A 22817-nucleotide genomic window follows, 5' to 3' on the forward strand; every position below is an offset into this window, starting at 1 on the left:
CTAGTTCCTTCTAGCCATTGCCAGCGAGATCCCCAAGACTGGCTACCCACAAGACGCTATAGCGCCATCCTAGAGTAACCACCCAGCTTCTGGTCATTAGGACACCATTCAGGCTTGTGCTTTTCTGGTACAAATCATTGTTATCGGGTGAGTCAGCCATCTTGGCTTCAAGGAGCCAATCCACAACTACAACTCCCAAAACACATTAGATTGACGACTGCGAGCCGGGGACTTGACACAAGGGGCATATTTACTAGAAAGTGGCGGAGCACGGTGTGCCAAAATTTGTAAAGTCGCACTTTGTCCGTTTCATAACCCAGGGATGCGCCGCATTTACAAGTATGCGGCATACCCTTGCATTTCCCCTAGTACTGGCGCTAAAAAAGCTGCATAGCCCCAGGCAAGATACCCTTGCGCCATGTGGCATGGGTGCCTGCGCTGCAGGGGCAGTTGTTTATCTGCAGAGGCAATTGTTTATCTGCAGGAAGGGACACCTTCCTGAACATGATCTATAAAGGCGATTTGCTGTTACATGGAAAGAGCAAAATACAATGAGAAATGAAACATTTCTCCTCATTTCACCTGCTTAAGACCAAGTATTCCCTGGCGGTATTTTTGGCACTGCCCCAAACGTTAAAAATATGGTGCAGCATCAAAAAGCAATGGTGTTGCAGCGGAACGCCCTCTGCAACACCCACTGCACACCCCTTTCACGCCGTGCTGAGTGAATAGGTGCATTATTTACAAGGCAGCGTTAAAGCCATGGTAAGTGGCTTAATGCGGCCTTGTTCATAAGGCGAAGGACTTCACGTCACTAGAGCGTCTGAAAAAGGGACATTCTCGTGGCATTATCGCCTTGTAAATTTGCCCCAAGCTGTCCCAGTGACATGAAGAGAGGCAACAACTCCTCTCCATCTGGAAAAACATAATTTTGAAAAAGACAACTTTATCAACAAAGCTCCTTCTAGATCCTCCCTCACTATCCCCAATCTTTTCTCCTTCGTTCCTCTTCTCGCTTCTCAGAACGTTTTGGCATTCGGTGCTAAGCAAATAATCAACATAACATACATTCCTGCAGCAGTGAATTGCATGGTCACATGTGTAACCTATAAATGCTTACCTTATCGGGCTACTTCTTAAGGTCTTGCATCACACTCACGTGCTCAGAAACTCAAATACTACCAGGAGGTAGGTGAAACAAGAACATGCAGTATTTTTCAAACTCAATGCCTCAAACAAGTGCCATCAGGTGTAGAAAAGCGTCTGAGGGCATACTTGATTAAGTCCTGGTTTCCAGAGAAACCGAAGAGGGAGCACTACCATACTGTTGTCCCTTGCTGGGACAGAACGATGACTATGTCTGGCAATGTTCTTCATCCCGTGCAGTGGGACAGAAGGGACAGGATTGCCGGGGGTGCTCTCAATTCAATATCTTGGGGCACATATAGATGGAACGGGCATTTATGTTATGTTAAATACATTTTTGGAGTGCACATGCACCCTGTAAATCCGGTTGGTGCAGCATGAAGGTTTGAGAAGAGAGAGAGAGAGGTGGGCCCACCACTATATAAAGGTAGAAAGGCAGCATAGGAGAAAGCAACAAGCTCATCAGTTGTATTGGATACCCCAATAATGGGTTTATTTACAAGCCATCTGGATTGGGCGTTGGCGCTTCGCTGCAAATTTTGCAAAGCAAAATGGTGGAAACGCGAACAGAGGTTTGAAGGTTGACTAACATGCATTTTGGATTATTTTTTGTAACATTTGTAGAAGAAAGCGGGCTTAGAATCATAAAAAGTCTTATGCACCAAACTGAGGGACTTGATCTGGCATGTTTCCAAAACAAATACGTTTCTAGAAACCAATCGTAAGCGGTGGAATAGGAGGAAATGGAGTCAAAATAAACAGCGCACATATATACATCATAAGATCCTCCTCGATCACTAATTACTGACTCACCCGGACTTTTCACTTCAGCAGGAGGCGGGACTGGATCTTTAAATGTAATGCCTACAAAGACCTCAACTCCAAGGAGCAACGTCGTCTTCAAGAGAATGAGCTGCAGCTGACGAATACCTGCGATTAGAAAAGAGGGCATGAAAAAAGGAAACAAACGAAGGGAATGGCTGGCAAAAGAAGAACATAAGGCAACAAATACGAGGTTGAGAGATAAAGCATTAGGAAAGTAAAGGTGTGAGGAAGTGAGATGGGGTATGGGAAGGAGCAATGGCGAAATAAGGAGAACACCAAACCAAGTAATACTCATTTTCAGAATTCACCCAGTATATATGTTTAGACTTTGCTGATTAATTATTTCAGATCCTATCAACAAGCAACTACTCCATTCACCTCAACATTATAAGCGTCACTCACTGTACTAGGCAAGCCAGAGGCAATGTGGATGAATGGTTCATTTGTTAGAGGACCCTCGAGATATAAAGTTCCAATCACAATGTGAACAAACTAGGTACAAATCACCATCTCCATAAGCACCCCATGCCAAAAACTGGGAACACTTGAGCAGAGACACGCATCACTCAGTAAATAAAAGGTGGGCTTTCATTTTACATCATCACTTAAATAATCCCACTACTTAACACATCGCTGTTGGCTTCTGATCAACCTATCCCTCCACAATTACACTTCCTAGCCTACCAGCAGTTGCACTGGTCTTCCCAGACATCTTTCCTTGAAGACTTTTATGCATTGTAGATCCGACTCTCCTCTACCCATCACATCACCCAACATGCACTTGTGCGCACCAATTCCCCTATCCAAACATCTATGGTGCCTTCTGCCACCATCACTCCCTGACGTGGTCCAGAGTCCCAGTGCAGAAGCGCCCATGATACTTCTTGGCCCCAAGGCCCCGCAGATCCAGGATGCTGAAGGGCCACAAGTGCAGGACGTTATTCCGAGAGACGGACTTACGCTTCTCCACCACGGTGACCTTCGCCCCTAGGAAGGCCAGTTCGATGGCGGTGCGCAGGCCGCAGGGCCCTGCCCCCACCACAAGGCACTGGAAACAAAGGAGAGGCAATAAGCTGCTGAACAGGGGGTATTTCTGTTAAGACCAGCACATCGGAGAGGACAATCATCTTGACTACCTTAATAGCCTGGATTTTTAACAGATTGCTTTTGGACCTGCACTAGAATGGAGTTAGCTTTGCTGGATATCAGTGATGAAATCCATCACCAAAAAATGAACCGTGGTCTTAAACGTCTTGACGGCATTTCATGCAGCGGAGCATTGGTTGTATATCGAATCAAATGTGTCTCTAACCTTGAAATGTATTTGGTAAGAACCTCAAACATTAGCTGTGGTGGCCCATGGAGGTCCCTCCTGTCATTGTCTTTATTCACTGTCCAAAATACACATCTACGGATACCCACCAGCAGAAGACGCCCGCTTTTCCAGTCATATCCATAATAAACGCCAGTGGATATGTGGGTTGATGGGATCCCTATCAGTAAGAGAGGCTCTGCTAGACAAAGAGGCCTTGGTGAAACATGGGGGCAGAAAAGATGGAGACTAGGGTACAAATGTCTACACCACCCTCAACCTTCACCTTTGACCACAATCAAACGATTCAACCATCACTTCTGATTTTAAAGTGGTTCTGATTAACTCAGCACGTGAATATAGTGAATGTGTAAAGAATTCGGACAGACTAACTTTAGTAGCATCTTCTCTCCTGTATTTCTCACCTACATTTCTCTGTTCCTTAGTACTGCCTCAATCACTACTGTAGGATGACTATCGAGTTATCTTAGGGTAACAGACTACAAGCTTCCCTCTTTACCTTCCTCACTTTTTCCATTACCCAATGCCCTCTAGTCACCGTGTTGCATAAATACTTCCCTGTTTATTCAATAGTTTATGTTCACACCGTGCTTCCAAGAACTCCAAGCGCTATAGAAAATCACTACATGAAAGAATAACATGGGTCACCCCTAATACACAGTTCTGGGGCTTACCTCTCCTTTAGAGTAGGAGATATGGAGACTGTACTTTTTTCCATTCCATAACTTTATTTCGGTCCCATGGGCCATAAAAGTACACAAAACAGACAAGAAATGTTTGCCTCCCAAAAGGAGTATACACAAGTGAACCATAGATAATACATAAACATAAAACTAGTTCATATAAAAAGTATAAGCTAAAAAGTGTCCCAGTAAATAACTGTACAGTATGACAAATTTAACAATAATGTGCATTTTAGAATTTTCCAGGGACTACGCCTAGGCAAGTTAAAACTCAATCCTTCCAAATCAAACTACTTGGGAATCACTTAAAACAAAAACTTGTGCAATACAATACGATCCATCGTTAAAACTAATTTCATCAAAGTGTGTTATCATAAAAACTTTAAAAAGGAATGAATAAGTACAAAGAGTGATTAATAAGGTACAAATAATACAAGTTTCTAAGGCTGTGGTAACTTGTTTAAGAAAGTCCAATGAACACGCCACATAAGAGTTAAAAACCGCAATACAGGTGGGGCGTGGCTAGCAGCCAGAGAACATGGCCGCAGCTTAGAGAGGCTCCGTAACCCTCTAGTTGGCCCAGTCGATCCGTACAATAATCCGGCAGCCTTCTCGCCTGCAATTGAAGGCTGAGGTGGCGGAAGGCCCGAAGTGTCGGGCGATTGAGTCCAGGCTCGAAAAGATGGCTCGCTGAGGCACTGGCGGCGAAGTAATCTACAGCGGCCTAGCGCGGCGAAGTGAGCCGGGACCTAAAGTTGGGAGTGTATCCGGCGGAGGCGAGTCGGCTTCTGAGGCGGACGGGAGTGCAGGCGGGGAGCGGCTGGAGGCGCACAGCGTAAAAGCGGCAGCAGCAGCTTACCGGAGTGAGGCACACAATAACCTTCAGGCTCCAATTCCATTGGGAAAGGCCCGGCAAGCGCCGCGGATTTGAATTTCGCCACCGCTCCGCGGGCTGCAAGTGCCTCATGCTGCTGCCGGGAGCGGGCGGGCAATAGTGGCACTGTCGGCCGTTCTCCCCTCACTGACTATCCGCACTTTGGATCGGAAGTTAACAGCACCCTGACTTGCCGCAATATGTGCTCCTAGACCGGTGGGAGGACAGTGGCAGCGCGCATCTCCCATAGTGAAGGGCGTCAGGGAGATGCGCTGATCAGCGCCATTTTGCTGGGCATCAAGTGATCGAGGGACACGGTGTCCCAGTACTGTCTTATCCACCTCAGTAGCGCGCACAAGAGAATTTAGTAGGGGCAACGCTGGCCCAGAGAGAGTGAGAGGAGAGGTTGTGGGGTAGGAAAGGGGGTGTGAAAGCAGACGGGCAACGTGGGCTTCGTTAGCTCGCAGGCAGGCGGCGGTAACCAGCACTCCTGAACTCCCCCCCCCCCCCGGACTTTGTGTGCACGCATCCAGGAGCAACAATGAGCACCAGAAATCCAAAAGGCTTTAACCAGTCCAAGCTGGACAACTATGCATATGCTAAAGCGCAGACAGACCCATCATCCAAGGATGCACCCTCGTCAGAAGGCGCGAGTGTTGAAGACAAACAAGAGGTGACTCTCCAAGACATTATGACCACTCTGAACAAAGTGGACTCACGCATTGGCACTTTGGCAGTGGATCTTGCCTTAATTCGTGCTGTTTGCAATAAAATGTTGTGAGAAGTTGGCCTGGCATATGCTGGTCACTAGTTATAGCGGCCACCTTGCACCAGTCCAATTCGACTCTTGGTAGATAGGTTTAAAGACAACCTTTTAAAGAAAGCTATCCTAGTGGTAGCTGTGGAGAGCAGCCTTCAGGCTAAGTCTCTAAGGAATGTAAAGCAGCTTGTTTTAATTTATAATCTCTTGAATTACCAAATGAAAAGACACCACACAGGTATATATATCAAATATATATGTATTTATTTCTAAATATACTCTACTAATCTCTTTATGAGATTAGAGCCAGGTAAACATTCAAAAGATCAACAGTTCTCAATAAATTAAGCACAAATATGGCTGTAGCCCTAGGGGCGTACCAGACCATATACTGAAATAATGGGTTAACAAACTCGACTTGCAAAATGAAGAGGCCTAGTGCCTTTGGAATCGCTGGGGCTTCACTTCTGCAGTATTAGCAGGTAAGTAATCAGCCCACAGGAGACGCGTGCAGTGTCTAAACACACACGTGGGTTTTCAATGCGTTTCATTGGCAAATGTCGCGGTTTGTATTTTACACTTCTAGGGCTCTTCGCAAAAGTCAACAGGCAAGCAACTTAAAGGGTAAGTATTTCGAGAGCCAACACACACTTGGACACCGGAGTGCACAAGTTACCTCACCCAGGGAAGCCGGGTGCATAGGTGTCCTTTGGTGTCGGGTCGCGATGCTGTTTTCAGTGGAGATCCTTGAAGACTTGCTGCTTGTGACGACTGGAGAGGTGTCCGTTCGAATCCGACGATGGATTGGAGTTGCAGAAGACCTAGAAATTGAGGGGACAGAGTTCAGAGTCACTTGCCAGTGACCTGTGGCCAGCAAGATGGATGACCACAGCTGTCGCGTCTCTTCAGGTCGATGATGGTGTTTTGTCTCTTCGCTCACGAGGACCAGGAGGGATCGAAGATGACCAGCAGCTGGCTTCGGAGGTTCCCACGACGTCTGCAGCGGATGACAGTGTCGGCACCCGGATTGGAGCCAACAAGCCTTGGCAACTGCAAGTCTTGTGTAGAGTGAAGATTGGCAATGGTGCAGACCAGCAAGGTCTGATGGACTTACCCAGCAAGGGTAAGAGAGGGCAGGCCCAGAGCAACCAGGCAAGCCCTTGAAGTCGATGTGGAAGTCTTCAGGTGAGTTACTAGCCAATGGGCAAGCAACCGCGAAGACGCCTTTGCAGGAAAAGTTTACCAACAGCCCACGGTCACTCGGGACGGGGTAGGCCGCTGATTTTCGGTACTAGACCTGCTCGGGACTTGGACAACAAATGGTCCAAAGCACAACTTCGTTGGACGTAGATTAGGGCTTGCACTCGAAATCAGTGCACGGTTCCCTGGTATTGCTGTTCCTCGTCACTCGTGGGATCCAGACGCCACAGCTTCGCTGGGGACTCAAAATGGCTGTCGAGAGGTCAGGAAATCCGCTTCAGGGGACGCAGGAACTTCAGGCTCCGGCGGGAGCAGTAAAATTTGCAACCGTTGTTGAAGAGTTTTGGTGTCTGCCAAGCAGGGGAGTCACTCCTTGACTCCAAGGGAGATTCTTCAGTCTTCCAGAGATAGTGGAACGTCGAAGGGTCAGGATTCTTCTTAGTTGAGCGACGTTCAGGTGTAATATAAGTTGCATTGGCAAGCTTTGGTATCTTATAGTAAAAAGATGGGAGGGACTAGCTCTATGACCACTCCTCTAGGAGGGTCAGGGTAGTGGGTGGTTACACCCACTTCCCTTTGTCCAGTTTCGCGCCAGAGCAGGGGCAGGTAGCCCCTGAACCGGTTTGAGCAGGCATATGCACAGAGGAGCCTACTGCTCCCCCAGTGCAGGACTTCAAAGCACCCACCCAGCTCCAATACACTAAATCCTGTCTGGGAGGTGGTGACACAACATGTTTTGATGCAGTCATTCCAAAGTTAGCATTTACCGCGAGGTAGAATGCACTTAAGAGTATATGGTTTAACCGCATCCACAAACAGCAGCAGAGAATAGACTCTGCCAGCTGCAGAGGGGCCCTGCTCAGGCAGAAGCACTCCCTCACATAGTAAACCATGCACCCTGCCCTTGGGATTGATAGGGCCTACCATAGGGGTGACTGATAGGTTTATATGTGTGTGTATGGTGAGATATAGGAACCTATACCTCAGTGAGGAGTGCTAACACTACCTCACACAGGCTGCAGTAGCAGGCCTGTGGTGTCAGATTGTGAGTGCTTCCCAGGGGTGGCATAATACATGCTGCAGCCCCTGGTAGGCCTGTGAAGTACAAATGCCCTAGGTACTTAAGGTACCATATACTAGGGGCTCATAAGGTACCACAGTATCCAATCACCAGTGCATCTAATATGCACACCAAGTTGTTTAAGGGAGTAAACAGATAGGCTGGGGTCCTGGATAGCAGGATCCCAGCCAGACTAGTCAAAAACCATTCAAACACCAGGAAAAAAGTGGGGGCAACCATATAGTCAGATTCCACCTTCCTACAAATGTCCACTAAAGTAACGGAGGTTGAAAATACTACGGCAACATTGACGGCCGATACGACCACCCTTAAAAAGCAAGTGCAGCAGCTCATGACGGACAATAAGTTACTTGCGGCAAAGTTGGAGAACCAGGAGGGGCGGTCGCGACGGTACAACATTAGCATTATTGGTGTGCCGGAACGGACAGGTGGCCCAGCCCTTAACCGGTTTGTTGAAGATTTAATCGCAACCCACCTTCAGTCACGTGGTCTGTCCAATTACTTCTCCGTCGAAAGGGCGCATCGGGTCCCTGGAGGTAGGCCGAAGCTGGGGGCCCCACCACACCCGATATCGGCTCGTATTTTCAATTTTAGGGACAGAGATGCGATATTGCAAGCTGCTCACGCTGCTCCTCCATTACGGATAGACAATGCAACCATCACAATATTTCCAGACTATACTGCGACAGTCACGAAACAACGCCGGGGATTTCTCGAAGTTAAAAAGATTCTCCGTGATCGGGGAATCAAGTAATCCATGCTGTTTCCAGCCAAATTGAGGGTGGAAGCTGAAGGCAAAGCGTGGTTCTTTATGTCGCCAGAGGATGTACAGGAATGACTGAAGGGATGGCGTAAGGCCACCCGAAAGGGAAGATCGGTAGGAAGCGACGCTGGACGCGGAGACCGTGAGATGGAGGAAGAACAGGAATAGACCTACGCAATGGAACGTGAAGTTTGCCCAAGGGAAGCAGAGACTGAATGGACCACAATGACTACATTGGTGGCATCTGAATGTGTTTCCGGCCTTTGGGACCATCCTACTGTTACCAGCAGGGACTGCTGTACAGGTCCGATAATGGACAGGAACTTTTCTGACTGTATATGGAGACATGGACCAATCATGACAAGAACACTGTATCCTTAAATAACTTGACCGACTCGGTTGGATAGCCAATGGGGAAGGCGGCGATTGGTACAGGTTTGGGGGGGCTCTTGGGGACAGCGGAAGCTTACTCTCGCCTCCGCTGAATGGTAACCTGGAAGGGTACTAAGCACTCTGCACAGTTGGGGTGGCGGGTAGTTTTAAGTCCGTCAAGCAGGGAGGCAGGGAGGTGGGTGGGTAGGGAGGAACTGTTATTTTGGTATTTCATGTTATTAGTTACGATTTTCACAAGGGCGAGAATGGCACACTACCTATCAGAGATTGATCTTTGGATTTGCTATGGTAATGATCCTGTGACAATACATGTTGCCCGTGGCAAAAGGGGCTGATGCAGGAACAATGAGAGTCTAGTTCGCAGACGCCCCCGGTGTCCCATAACTCCTTTGTCGCTGCTTACATGGAATGTACATGGGCTAGGAGATAAGATAAAGAGGGGTTTGGTTCTACAATATTTAAAGCGGTGTGCACCGGCAGTGGCCCTGCTGCAAAAGACACATTTAGTGGGCTCGGCCTGCAGGGCAATGGACCGCAGGGGGTTTCAAATGGTTGTGCATTCTGAGTTCTCTTCTGGTTCGAGGGGTGTAGGTATTTTAGTGCGTAAACACTTTCCTCTAGTAATTGAGTAAACTCGGACAGACTACCAGGGTCGATTTGTGGCTATTACATGTCATTGGGAAGGGAGACTGTTCAATATAGTGTCAGTATACATCCCTCCAGCCCTTCATTCAGTGGCCCTCTCAGCACTTAGTGCATTTCTATTGGATCTCCCAGCAGGGGAAATGCTAATTGGTGGGGACTTTAATGCTATAATTGATGGAACCCAGGATCAGCACCCCCCCTCCCCGTCCCCCCCTCACCCCCCCCCTCCCGATGAACTCGACAGGCACTACTCGTATGGAGGGATTTTTAGACACCCTCGGGCTTACAGATTCATGGAGATCTAGACACCCAGTAACACGGCAATACACTTTTCAGTCAGGTGTACACATTAGTCTCTCCCGAATCGATTATTTGACAGCCGCAGATAGCCTCAAGAATGTGGTAAACATTGAGTTCCGTCCTAGAGATATATCGGATCACTCTCCACTAACATTGACATACACAAATCATCACATGGCAAGGCAACGTATCTACCCCATATATCCTGGGTATCTACGTGTCCCTAAGATTTCAAAAGACATTGTTACAGCAACACGTCACTATTTCCAGGAAATAGTTTCTTCGGTCCAATCCCCTAGCACTCTTTGGGAGGTGTATAAAACGGTTGTCCATGGTCAGTCCATCTCCTCTATTGTAGGTCACAAGAGAGAAACCAGCAGATTTAGACACTATAGAATCTGAACTGAGTAGTGCTAATGACCAGCACTCACAGAATCCGTCACCAGAAACATCCCAAACCTTGCGTATTAAACAATGTGAATTTAGGGAATACCAGTGAGAAGTGACTAAAGCGCGGCTGCAGGCTACGCGACACAAGATATATGAAATAGGTGATAAGGCAAGTAAGCTTCTAGCTTGGCTTGATAAAAAGGAGCGGGCGCAGAAAAAGATAGCACAGTTACGTGCTCCGGATGGCTCACTGGTGGCTGCACCGGAAGACAGTGAATACATTGGCCGGGTATTTCGAGCGGGTGTATGCGTCACAGACAACTATAGCGACGGATGAGGCTCAAACTTACATTAAAGATATTAATATGCCTAAGCTGTCCCCAGAGGCGGCCCTCATGCTAGAGGCTGACCTAACGATCGAAGAACTGCAGATGGCTATCGGCTCCTTACAATCGGGGAAAGCAGTGGGGCCGAATGGTATACCCATTGAACTATCCAAAAAGACTGCCGATACGACTGCTCCATATCTTTTAAATATGTATCTTGAGAGTCTGGAGGCAGGGGAGCTCCCGCAAGGTCAGCAAATGGCCACCACAGTGACGATCCCAAAGCCTGGTAAGCCCCCGAGGAATGCACTTCCTATCGCCCAATATCATTAATCAATGCCGAAGCCAAAATACTAGCCAAACTTCTAGTGACGCGATTGACCCCACATCTTGCGGCCCTAATTCACCCAGATCAGTCTGGGTTTATGCCAAATAGAAGCACGGCTCTCAACTTGCTGCGGCTGCATGGAGTGTTGGCTCGCATGCATTATATTCAGGAACCGGCGGTCATCCTCTCCCTAGATGCACGGATGGCATTAGACATGGTGGAATGGCCATATCTTTTTGCAGTCGTTAGACACTTAAGCTTTGGCCCAAAATTCTGTGCATGGATATAGCTACTATACACTAAACCCCTAACGCACGTAGTGGCCAATGGACATATATCTAGGGATTTCCTGCTGACACCTGGAACGCGCCAAGGGTGCCCACTATCCCCGTTACTGTTCGCACTTGTGTTGGAGCCACTGGTGGCATGGATCAGATGGGAACCGATGATCTGTGGGCTCAGGTGGACACCGAGCTGGGAAGACCGCATCTCCCTATATGCAGATGATGTGTTGTTATATCTAACATCCCCTAGGCAGTCTGTTTTGGCGCTCAAACATTTGCGAGATTTTTGGTCGGGTGTCTGGCTACACCATTAATTGGTCCAAATCAATTTTATTTATACTACATGGCCCACCGCCGTTGCTTCCCGAGGGTTGCCCGCTACAGATCACTGAGGCTACCTTCAAGTACTTTTTTCAGAGAAATCTTAGGCCCCCATGGAGCGGTGTAGACGAGACGCGACCTTCTGGCGCAATTTACCGCTGACATTGCTGGTAAAGGCTGCACTTTTTAAAATGATGGCGCTCCCCCGATTTTTATATGTTTTGGAAAATACCCCGTTTCCCGTACCACCAAGCTACTTCAAATCAATAGCGACAGAAGTTTCCAGTCTGTTATGGGGGAATAAACCAGCGCGCATTGCACAAGACAAGTTGGTCAGGAGCTGGTATGATGGCGGTATAGCCCTTCCAAATATACAATTATACTACTGGGCAGCTCAATTAAAAGAAATTAATTGCTGGATACATGCTCCGACAGACCCAGCATTTCAGGCAGATAGGCAAGGGCTGGGAGAGGAAGGGGTCATGTCAGTGCTATATAACAGAAATAGATCTAAATTACTAGTTGGGCCAACAGCACACACAGTTAACATATGGTATGCGGCACATGCCAGGTTAGGATGGCGGGTGGGGTCATCACGCAAATGACACCACTCTGGAATTCACAACGGCTTGGGCGACTCAGAAACAGTAAAGGGTTTAGCAAATGGGATGCGATAGGCATATCTACGGTGGGTGAGCTCCGGAGGAGGGGCAAAGTGGTCCTGTTTGAAAATCTCACGGTCAAATACGAGCTTGCCTCCTCTGAGATTTTTAAGTACATACAGATCAGACCCACACTGCAGGCGGTCTTAACGTCAGGTACCATCCTACCAGAAGCTACTCCTCTGGAGGATAGATTGTTGACCGAGTATATGCAAAAAAGGGCCACCTCCCTCACCTATCGTAAGGTGATTAACAATTTGCCGGACCCCATGTTGGTACTTAGACAAAAATGGTTCCTGGATTTGGGAGAATTTGATGATACGGATAGGCAGGGGGCACTATCGTTCCCTCCTGAGGTTGAAATACCTTTGCGGCGAAGGTTGATACAACTCAAAATACTCCACCGTACATATTACACTAGATTGACCCTCTACAAAATAGGGACGTCTTCATATCAGTTCTGCCTGCGAGACTGTGGGGAGGAGGGCACTTTCTATCATACTATATGGGAGTGCTCGAAGATTGTGGGGTATTGGGTTAAGATAATGAGGACTGTTATCACAAACTGTGGAGGTGTCATTGATACCAGAGCCGAAGAGATGCCTGCTAAACATGTGGGAACCAAATAATCTTAGCCATCCAGCGCAAGACTGGGTAACGTTGGGACTGATGTTTGCGAAGCAGAATATTGCAAGGAGGTGAGGTTCAGGAGAGTCACCTACATTACAAAAGTGGTGTAAAGACATGGATGAAATGGTGGCGGAGAGGGCGGCATATGTACATCGGGATTTCCTCAAAAATGGGGAGGAGTTTGGGGAGCTTGGAATAAATTCAGAGGGTATATTTGTGAACCACCAAGCATGGAAACTGATCAGACGTCTGTTTAAAGGGGGAGGGGGGGGGGGGGGGGCCGAACGGAGTTTGCATAATGTCAATGGGATCATTCCTGATGTCACGGGTATTAATGATGTACGCAATGTTGACGAAATTTGTGCCAATGGATGATGAACAATATGTCTATCATGTGATTTTATGGTGCCCTAATTTTGAAATAAAATAGCTTATAAAAAAAAACCAAAAAACGTGATACAGTAAAAATAGGGGCATGAGTGTCGTACTTTAGGACTCTAAATGCCTCTGCACAATGTATGACACCTAAATTCCTGCAAAGTTGACTGAGACAGCGCTTTCTGGGTAGTTTATAACCAGGACAGAAAAAAAAGACATGTAACTCCGTCTCTTCCTTGTAGTTACAGGGAGGGCACCCTCCATGTTGAGTTTTGGACCAATTATTCAAGAAGGCATGGAGTGGTAGAGTCCCGAATCTAAACTGTAAATATAATTTCCTTGCCAGGGTTGGTTGAATCTCATCCAGGAAGGGTTCTATAATGTACTCGTCCTTGATTTTTTTAATTTGTTTTTAAATTGACTCAAATGACCGGAGGACGAGCTTTCCCGGATGTCGGAGAGTTTGTGCCTCCTATAAGATTATACCAATTCTGGTCGGGAAAGTAAAGGGCATGATTCTTCAGGGTTGCTCCATATGCCCGCTTTGCCCAACCTATGGCAGATATCCTTTATGTATACAAACCAGGTTATTTTACTAATACCCAGCAAACTCAATAGCTCTTTAAACTCAGACCGATAAACGGCCAGTTCCGGGGTCACCCACAGTCTTCGCCAGAAATGTATGGGTCTATGGCCGATCTCTTCCCCTGTGGGCCTAATGCCCAGATCTAGGCGTAGAGGGGTGAGGGGAGTACTAGGAGGGAGGCCTAACAACTGCCTCATAGAGTTGTTCTCTACCTCACTAAGGCTAGTAGTGGTACACTGCCCCCATAATTCTGCCCCGTATAATGCACCACCCCTGGCTTGTACTTTATAAATCTCAGCTATTGGGCCGGCTGGTTTGTGGGTGGAAGTTCAATACATTTTTGCAATTCCTCCTACAATCTGCGTAAGCTTAAGGCTTGCTTTGGCCATTTGCGGTCGCCACTCCAGGTTTTCGGTCAGGGTGACACCTAACTAGTAAAAAAAAAAAAAAAAACACACTTTCAAGCATGGTGCATTCAAACAGGGGTTAGAGCGGGACTTGTTGGCAGGATTGAAGACCATAAATTTGGTCTTCCGTGTATTAATCTCTAACCTCCTGGTTCGGCAGAATGCAACAAAGGTATCAAGAATCCGCTGGATTCCCCAAGGTGACTTGGAAAGTAAAAGAGTGTCATCAGCAAATATCATAGCTGGGACCTTACTACATCCTAACTTGGGAACATCATTATCCTTCACCTTTCTGAGTTGGTCGACCAGTGCATTGATGAATAAACAGAATAGAGTAGGTGCGAGCACGCACCCCTGCCGTACCCCTTTATTAACCGAAAAGTGGGGGGTTAATTCACCACATTTTCCATACCTCACTTGGCGCAAAGTTGGCTTTGTGCAATCTCATCAAAATACTAAGGAGGTACGGGGGGGATCCATGTCTCTCAATACACCCCATAGTTTGGCCCTGGGCACGAGATCAAAAGCCGATTTAAGATCCACAAATATTAAGTAGAGGCTGCCACCCTCTACTGTCACAGTTTTCCAGAAAAGAAGTCGGAGTCTAAATATCTGGTCGATGGTGGAGGTGTTTTTTCTGGATTCAACTTGGTAAGGGCTCAGATCTCCTGTTCTTCCATCCAAGCCTGTAGGCGGTCAAGGAGGACCCGTGCAAACAATTTCTGGGTAACATCGATCAGGTTGATCGGCCTATAATTAGTTGGAAGAAGAGGTGATCCTTTTTAAGGACAGGGACGATTTCTGCCCCTAGCCAGGTGTCAGGGAGTGCCATGCCAATCATGATAGCATTAAATAAAGCTCATAAGTAAGGTCCCCATATTTTTGGTTCCCCCGAAAGAAGTCACCTGGTAATTTATCTAGATCCGGCACTTCATCAAAAGGAAGCTTGTTAATTGCATTTAACACTTCAAAACATGGTAATCCCGGGAACCTCCTCCTGTGTGAGCCCCAGGGGAATTATGGAGACTTCATCGGTTTGGCCCATGGCTTCCTTGGTGGTATATAGAACCTAGAAATGTGTCTCCCATACTTCAGATGCTATATTCGGCTCAATGGCTGTCTTCCCTTCACTGGCACCTGTACTAACTTTAGTCCAAAAAAACCTTCATATGTTTGCTGGATAAGGCAGATTTAAGAGCCTCCCATCTGTCCAATTCCTAATTATTTTTTGCTTGCTGGATGCGGTCTTTATACAGCACCCGATTCAATTTAGTTTGATGCTTATCCTTCGCTTTAATCGCATTTAGGAGAGCCCGTTTAGCCTTTCGGCATTTAGCATTAAACCAAGATTGTTTGGGACATCTTTTCGCCCTGTGAGGTACCTCTGGCTAGAAGACATCTGTCAGATTAGCTGTTAATTCTGCATGTAGTTTTGCAACTCTCTCTCTGGTTAGTTAAATACCATCTCTAAGTGTGGCCTCCCACATTTCAAGTAAAGCCGGAATTACTGATTGGTATGCTGTGGCCATCTTATCAGGTGACAGTTGTATTTGCCCCCACCTTATTTTCCTTCTGTTATTTGAGAGTATTAATTTGCTGCCTTGGGGTGTGCGGGTGGCCTTTGAATTAGAGTAACCCAGATTTGGCAGCTCCAATTGCATGGTCAAGGCATTATGGATGCGGTCATGCCGCATCAGAACAGCAAAATCACAAACCCTTTGCCATAACCTGGTCTCCACTAAGATGTAATCCAGCAGGGACGATTGACCTAATCAGTTGAACGTTAACTTCCCAGGGATGTCCGATTTTGTGCGGCCATTGCACGCTCTTAGGGAGGGAGTTAATGTAAATGAATTAATCTGAAGTGCCAGCGGGGACCAGGCTTTGAAGGGTTGAATTTGTGGATCTGGGATTAGCCACTCCAGGTCCTCCTCGCTCGGAATGGTATTACTTGGATCAACGAGGGGTTCAAACTGGCAGTTGAAATCACCCCCTACAATCAACCATGTGCTTGAATCAACTGTGGGAACAAAGAGGCTCAATTGGTCTAATAGCGCAGATTCCGGACTAAAACTAACAGGCCGGGAGTAAACATCAACAAAAGCAATTTTTATCTTTGAGGAAAAGGAGAGTACTACACACTGAATGTCATTGGACGGGGTAGTCAACTGTTCTGCACTTTTTTAGTTATCACAGTGCGTTTTACACTTGTTTGTCCTGATGATTGCCACTTACAGATTAGTCTACTCTGCCATTAGCACTTTCTACATTGTGGGAAGTCATTTTGTTACCCAAATAGTCTTTATACTGCTTGGGTCATCGTTGTATGTTGACAATTTTGTATATTCAACATATTATTGCACAATTTGCTTCAACAATGTATCAAATTGTCGTGAATGAAGAAAGAACTCTGGGTGGTCCAGTCAGGCTGTGCACCACGGGTACAAGCAACACCATCCTCTGCTCCCTCCAAGCTCTTTGCCATATCTCTGGGGGTGGTACGTCTCTTCAAGCAGAGTGACCATGCTTGATCACGGATGTCTGGGCCGAAGCAAATAAGGCGTCAGTCTTTGGTCCACAGATGCCAGGGAAGGGGGGTCTTCAAAGTACTCATGCCCTATCCGCTGCCTTAGTACTACCTCCAAGAGGTGTGTGTTCTGCGGGCAAGTGAGGTGTGCAGAAGCTAGCATTGTGGTGTGGCTTGTGTATAAAGTAACAAGGGCTTTGGCGTTGTGGAGCAGGAGTGAAGTCTTTTGGTGCCAGTGGTGCACCGGGTACAGGGCCGTTTGGGTGTGTTGATGTGAAGGCAGTCATTTGCCCTTCAGTGCCCTGGTCCACCCCCAGCAAGGGCCGATGGTTCCATTACGTGAATAGACAAAAGACTAAAGAGGGGGCAGCCCTGCTGCGCTCCATTATAATCCCAAATCCATATTTTCAACAAGTACTTTTGTGGCCTTCCCTCCGATGTGTCATAGCATGTCTTAGGCCACTCCCACGACGGAGCCAGCCAGGAAAGAAGGGGGATAGCGCAGCACCACCCACATAGTGCGATATATTGGCCTAAATCTGACCACAACCTCAGTGTATAGGGAATGGTTGATGCAATCCTGCTGGTAAACAAAGGACAGAAATCCCCCCCCCCTCCAACTGCTAACTTGGAGCAGCAGCTCCTTAAGCCCCTTTCATATTTTCTATTTCAATGGCCACCCATTCCCAGGTTCTGTCTTCAGCCCACATCCTATTTCTTTCGGGAGGTGTGGAAACCAGATGCATGATCTAGACATGCAAGAAACAAATGCCAAAACTGAGAGGTGGAAAAAACAAACAATGATTAGACACCAGAAGGTGATTGGGGTGTGGGGTTATTATATGGGACGGGCAAATGGGGAAGCAAAAGACACAATTGATGGACGGAATGCAGAACAAATCAAAACATTCACTCCCAGTCAAGAGATCTGGGTTAAATCCATCATTCTTTTGCTCACCATGGCACCCCAGTTTAGACCTGGCCATATTGTAAATCAGTCTTGACGCTGTGCCTCATGGGAACAGTCCAGCCCGAACTGCCAAGCCAGGTCCTCCCTCGATCGGAAAAAAGCATCCTAGGACTGGTTTCAAGGTTTCACCCCTCATCAGCCAGGATAGCTTGAATCCAGTGGCACAGTGAGCCCGGGACCCACGTTTGGGCATACCCAGCGCACTTCGGGCGAGAAAGCAAAAGACAATTGATGGATGGAATGCAGAAAAAAAAAAGATCAAAACATTCACCCTCAGTCAAGATGTTAGACCCGGCCCTCGTAACATAGCCAGACCTGACCCCTGCACCTCACACCAGCCCCGAGCCCACGGCCTAGCCGATCCTTCCCACCAGAACACACACCCCCGACCTGGGCTTCCCCGTCTGTGGCCTTCCTCCTTTGGCCACACCGGGCCCGCGTGCCCACTTCATGCACCAAGATGGCCGCCCGGCCCCAGCGCGACCCTGGCCTATAGGCGCCACTCCGGCTGGAGGACATCGCGCTCCCCTTGGGATGAGAAAGGGAGGAGCAGTTTCCATCACACCTCTGCGCTTCCCTGGGAAGGTGGGTTTCGATCGACCCGCCGGCCTCCCCGAGGGCTGGCTCCACGCCTGCTGGGTGTCTGGGACTCCTCCCGACCCGGCCCTGAAAGGATCAAAGGACAATGGCAGGAAACCCCCAACGAGCGACCCCCAGGTGACAAGACCCCTGCCGGCACAGGCTCCGGACATCAAAGAGGAGTCGCCCTATAACAAGGGGTGCTCTGGGACTGTCCGGCAGATTCGCCTTGGAAACACCTGAGCCCTGCTGAGTGACTCGCGGCTCCCTGAAGATCGTAAGACCTCCGAACTTGTGCTTGAGCCCTGCTGAGTGACTCGCGGCTCCCTGAAGATCGCAAGACCTCCGAACTTGTGCTTGAGCCCTGCTGAGTGACTCGCGGCTCCCTGAAGATCGTAAGACCTCCGAACTTGTGCTTGAGCCCTGCTGAGTGACTCGCGGCTCCCTGAAGATCGTAAGACCTCCGAACTTGTGCTTGAGCCCTGCTGAGCGACTCGCGGCTCCCCGAAGATCGTAAGACCTCCGAACTTGTACTCGAGCCTGCTGAGTGACTCGCAGCTCCCACAGACTCTCTTGGTCCCGTCGGGCCCCACGACGACAAGCGTATCCCCCAGCTGGAGGATTGTGAGCCTGTGCGCCGGGTACGCTCCTGCATTTGATTCCTATCCCCAAAGACTGTCCCGCTACCTCCTAACCCCCCTCCAAGACTTTGAGCCCGCGCTCTACTTGTATATATCTTGCTTTGCTGATCATAAAGATCCTACCACTCCGATCTGATAAAGATTTGCTCTTAAGAACTCCTCGTGTGGTGTCTCTGTCGTGTGGTGCCGAGTGTACGACCCTAGATACGAGGTTCCTCCCTTGAGGAGTCTCCCGCCAGTGCCCGGCTACGATACCTCGAGGGTGGGTCTCAGGGCAGTCAGGGCCCCCTCCGGGCCCCTCTGAGGTCGCCTTCTAACATTGGTGGCAAGCGACGGGATTCGGGCCCATAATCTAGAGATCGTACCGTGAACGGCTGACGCACTACCGACAAAGATGGCAGAAGGAAACGCCGTGGTTCTCATAGAAAACGACACCAGTACCGTGTTCCAGGTGGAACAGCTGGAAGAGTACACTCACAAAGAACTAAAGCAATTCTGTAAGGAACTCAAAATCGCTACCACTGGTCTCAACACCAAAGAAGATATGCAAAAGGCACTGAACGCTTGGGTGGATTCTGGAGCCTCCCGCCCAGAAGGAGCGTGGGAGCCCTACGACGAAGCTGGACCCTCCCAAGGAGAACGCAGCAGCAACCAGGTGCGAGGCTTCGTACCAGACGGGGGCCTATCCCCGGAGGAACTCGCAGACAGAGAAAAAAGTCGCCATCACGAGCTCGAATTAGCCAAGCTCAAAATTGAGGGCGAGTTGAAATTAGCCGAGAAAAAGCTAGCAGTAGAACAGATGCGAGTACAAGGAGAACTAGAAGAGAAGAAACTCCAACGAGAACACGAGGGAAGGAGACTTCAACTGGAACATGAACGCAGCTTGAAGGAAATAGAACTGAAAGCAAGAAGCGAAGAAGCGCGGCCCCCGGGGAACCGGGAGGCGGCCGCCCCGGCGGAGCAGAAGGTCCACATCCCCAAGGATGTGGTCAAAGAATATTACAAAAATGATGACATTCAGCAGTGGTTCCGGGCCTTCGAGGTCGCCATGACCTCCCATCGGGTCCCTCAGAAGGATTGGGGGGCCGGGTTGTGGGGACGATTCCTGAGCGAAGGGAGAGACACCCTGCTCGACCTACCCACCTCCATGCAGACCTCCTATGAGCACATGAAAGCGGCCCTCCTCACAAGGTACGGCCTCACCCCGGAGATGTACCGCCAGCGGTTCCGGGACTGCAGGAAGATCCCGGGTACCACCTGGGTGGAATATGTGAATTTCTTCAGCCGCGCCTTCGATGGGTGGATCAAGGGCAGCAAGGTAACCACCCTGGAAGAACTAACAGACCTTATGTTGTGGGAACAACTGGCTGCGAACTGCTTTGTGGAACTACGCCAGCATCTGCTCGACAGCAAGCTCACGGACCCAAGAAAGCTGGCTGTCGAGGCGGATCGCTGGACCAACACCCGGGTCTCCCGGGGCCCTGTAGGAGAGTACCCCCGAGCCAGTCAGGGACCACCCCGCCAGAGAGGGGGGGGAAACCAGGGAGGGTAGAGAGAGTCCCAGGCTAGTCCCCCGAAGTCCCAACCTCCACCTTTCCCGGCACCCCCACCAGCTGTACCCGGCCCCCCCCTGAGACGGGGGCACCGGGTAACCATCACTTGTTTCCGTTGCCAGAGGCCCGGGCATTACGCCAACGACCCGGAATGCCCCATGGCCCCACGCACCACCCAGGCAGCACCCCCCGCTAGACAGATAGCCAATGTAGCACTGGGGGAGGAGGTTGAGGAGGCCGAGGAGTGGGAACCCGCCGCTATGGCACTAGTATCCTTAGGAGATAGAGAGATGGTCCCTGGGAGCCTCCTGCCCTCTAACACAAAGAAATATGGGCAGCTCGTAACGATCAATGGCCACCAAGTAGAAGCCCTCCGTGACACCGGGGCCAGCATCACCGGTGTCCTCAGCCATTTAGTCCACGAAGACCAGGTCCTCCCCAACGTATTTTGCCCTGTCATTTCAGCCGACAACACAGAAAGCCTATGTAAGGTAGCCCTGGTGCCCTTTGAGTGGGGAGGGGTGGTCGGTAAACTGAAGGTTGCAGTGAGAACCTCCCAGCCCGTCGACTGTCTCCTGGGGAACGACCTGGAAAGTTCCCCCTGGAGACAAGTCGAGCGCAAGACCCACCTAGGGATGATGGGCCTCCCTGAGTGGGTGTGCGCCACCACTCGATCCATGGCGGCTCGACTGACCCCCCTGAGGGAAGTCGACGACGCCCCGACCCCTGAGGATAGGATGGTCCCGGCCGAGGGTCCCCACATCCCCCCACCAGAAGAGTCGATCGCCAGTGACGAACCCCCGCCTTCAGACTCCACCCAAGTCACCGAGTTAGGCGATCTGCCTGAATTAGCCCAGTGGCGCCACGAGGGGGGCCCCTCCCGAGAGGAGTTCTGCCGAGAGCAGGCTACCTGTCCCTCCCTGGTCGGGCCCCGGCAACAGGCAGAGGCCCAGGCCGCAGGCGACCAAACGGGGATGCACCGGGTGTATTGGGAGAATGACCTTTTGTACAGCGAACAGAAGTCGGTGGAGCTAGGGTCCGGCCGGGTGCTGGTGGTACCCCTACGCTTCCGAAACCTCCTCCTGGGCTTGGCCCACGACGTTCCCCTCGCAGGCCACTTGGGCCAGGACAAAACATACAGTCGCCTCGTGACTCACTTCTACTGGCCCAGAATGAAAGCAGATGTGGAAGCCCACTGCAAGTCCTGTCCCACGTGCCAGGCCAGTGGGAAGAGCGGAGGGAAGCGCAAGGCTCCCCTCCAACCCTTCCCTGTCGTCAGTACCCCTTTTGAGCGGGTCGGGATCGACATTGTAGGACCTCTGGTCCCCCCAACTTCCCAAGGGCACCGGTTCATCCTCGTCCTGGTGGACCATGCCACCCGTTACCCGGAGGCCATCCCCCTGCGCACCGTCACAGCCCCCGTGGTGGGCCGGGCGTTGATGGGGATCTTCTCCCGCATGGGTTTTCCCCGCGAGGTCGTGAGCGATCGCGGTACCAACTTTATCTCCCGATACATGAGGTCCTTATGGCAACAGTGCGGGGTGTCCTATAAGTTCACCACCCCGTACCACCCCCAAGGAAACGGCCTGGTAGAGCGGTTTAACCGGACTCTGAAGGGGATGATCGCAGGCCTGGAAGAGCCCCTCCGGCGTAAGTGGGACATCCTGCTCCCCTGCCTCCTATTCGCATACCGAGAAGTTCCCCAGAAATCCTTGGGTTTCAGCCCCTTTGAGTTACTCTACGGGCACCCCGTCAGGGGGCCCCTCAGCCTGGTCAAGGAAGAGTGGGAGGCGGCGCCCCGAGGCCCCCCCCCGAGATGTGTTCCGTTACGTCCTGACCCTCCGAAATCAGACTAGGAGGTTCCGAGAGATGGCAGAGGCCAACCTGGAGGCGAGTCAGGAGGAGATGAAGCGCTGGTACGACCAGAACGCCGCGCTGGTCGAGTTTCAGCCGGGCCAGCAGGTATGGGTCATGGCCCCCGTGAAACCCTGCACTCTCCAGGATAAATGGACCGGGCCCTTCAAAGTAGTGGAGCGGAAGAGCCCGGTCACGTACTTGGTAGACGTCCAGTCACCCCGGGACCCCCTCCGGGTCCTCCACGTGAATCGCCTCAAGCCCCACTTTGTGCGGACGGAGCTGAGCCTCCTACTGGCCACTGATGACGGGTCCGAAGAAGAGTCAGATCCTCTCCCTGATCTTCTGTGCACCAAAGAGAAGGACGGCTCCGTAGAG

The 22817-nt window shown here is 49.9% G+C and overlaps 1 protein-coding gene across 1 annotated transcript in view; it reads right to left on the reverse strand.

Annotated features, from left to right (window-relative positions):
* Positions 1 to 22817, reverse strand: part of LOC146871500 (F-actin-monooxygenase MICAL1-like) — a 147273-nt gene that overhangs the window by 103770 nt on the left and 20686 nt on the right. Inside the window, exons 2-3 of the mRNA XM_085647101.1 lie at positions 2812 to 3019; positions 1960 to 2076 (exon numbers count right to left, since the gene is read on the reverse strand). Coding sequence (XP_085503227.1) covers positions 1960 to 2076; positions 2812 to 3019 — 325 coding nt within the window. The remainder of the gene's footprint in view (positions 1 to 1959; positions 2077 to 2811; positions 3020 to 22817) is intronic.

The sequence above is a fragment of the Triturus cristatus genome, chromosome 1_1, assembly GCF_964204655.1.
Source record: "Triturus cristatus chromosome 1_1, aTriCri1.1, whole genome shotgun sequence".
Lineage (NCBI taxonomy): Eukaryota > Metazoa > Chordata > Amphibia > Caudata > Salamandridae > Triturus > Triturus cristatus.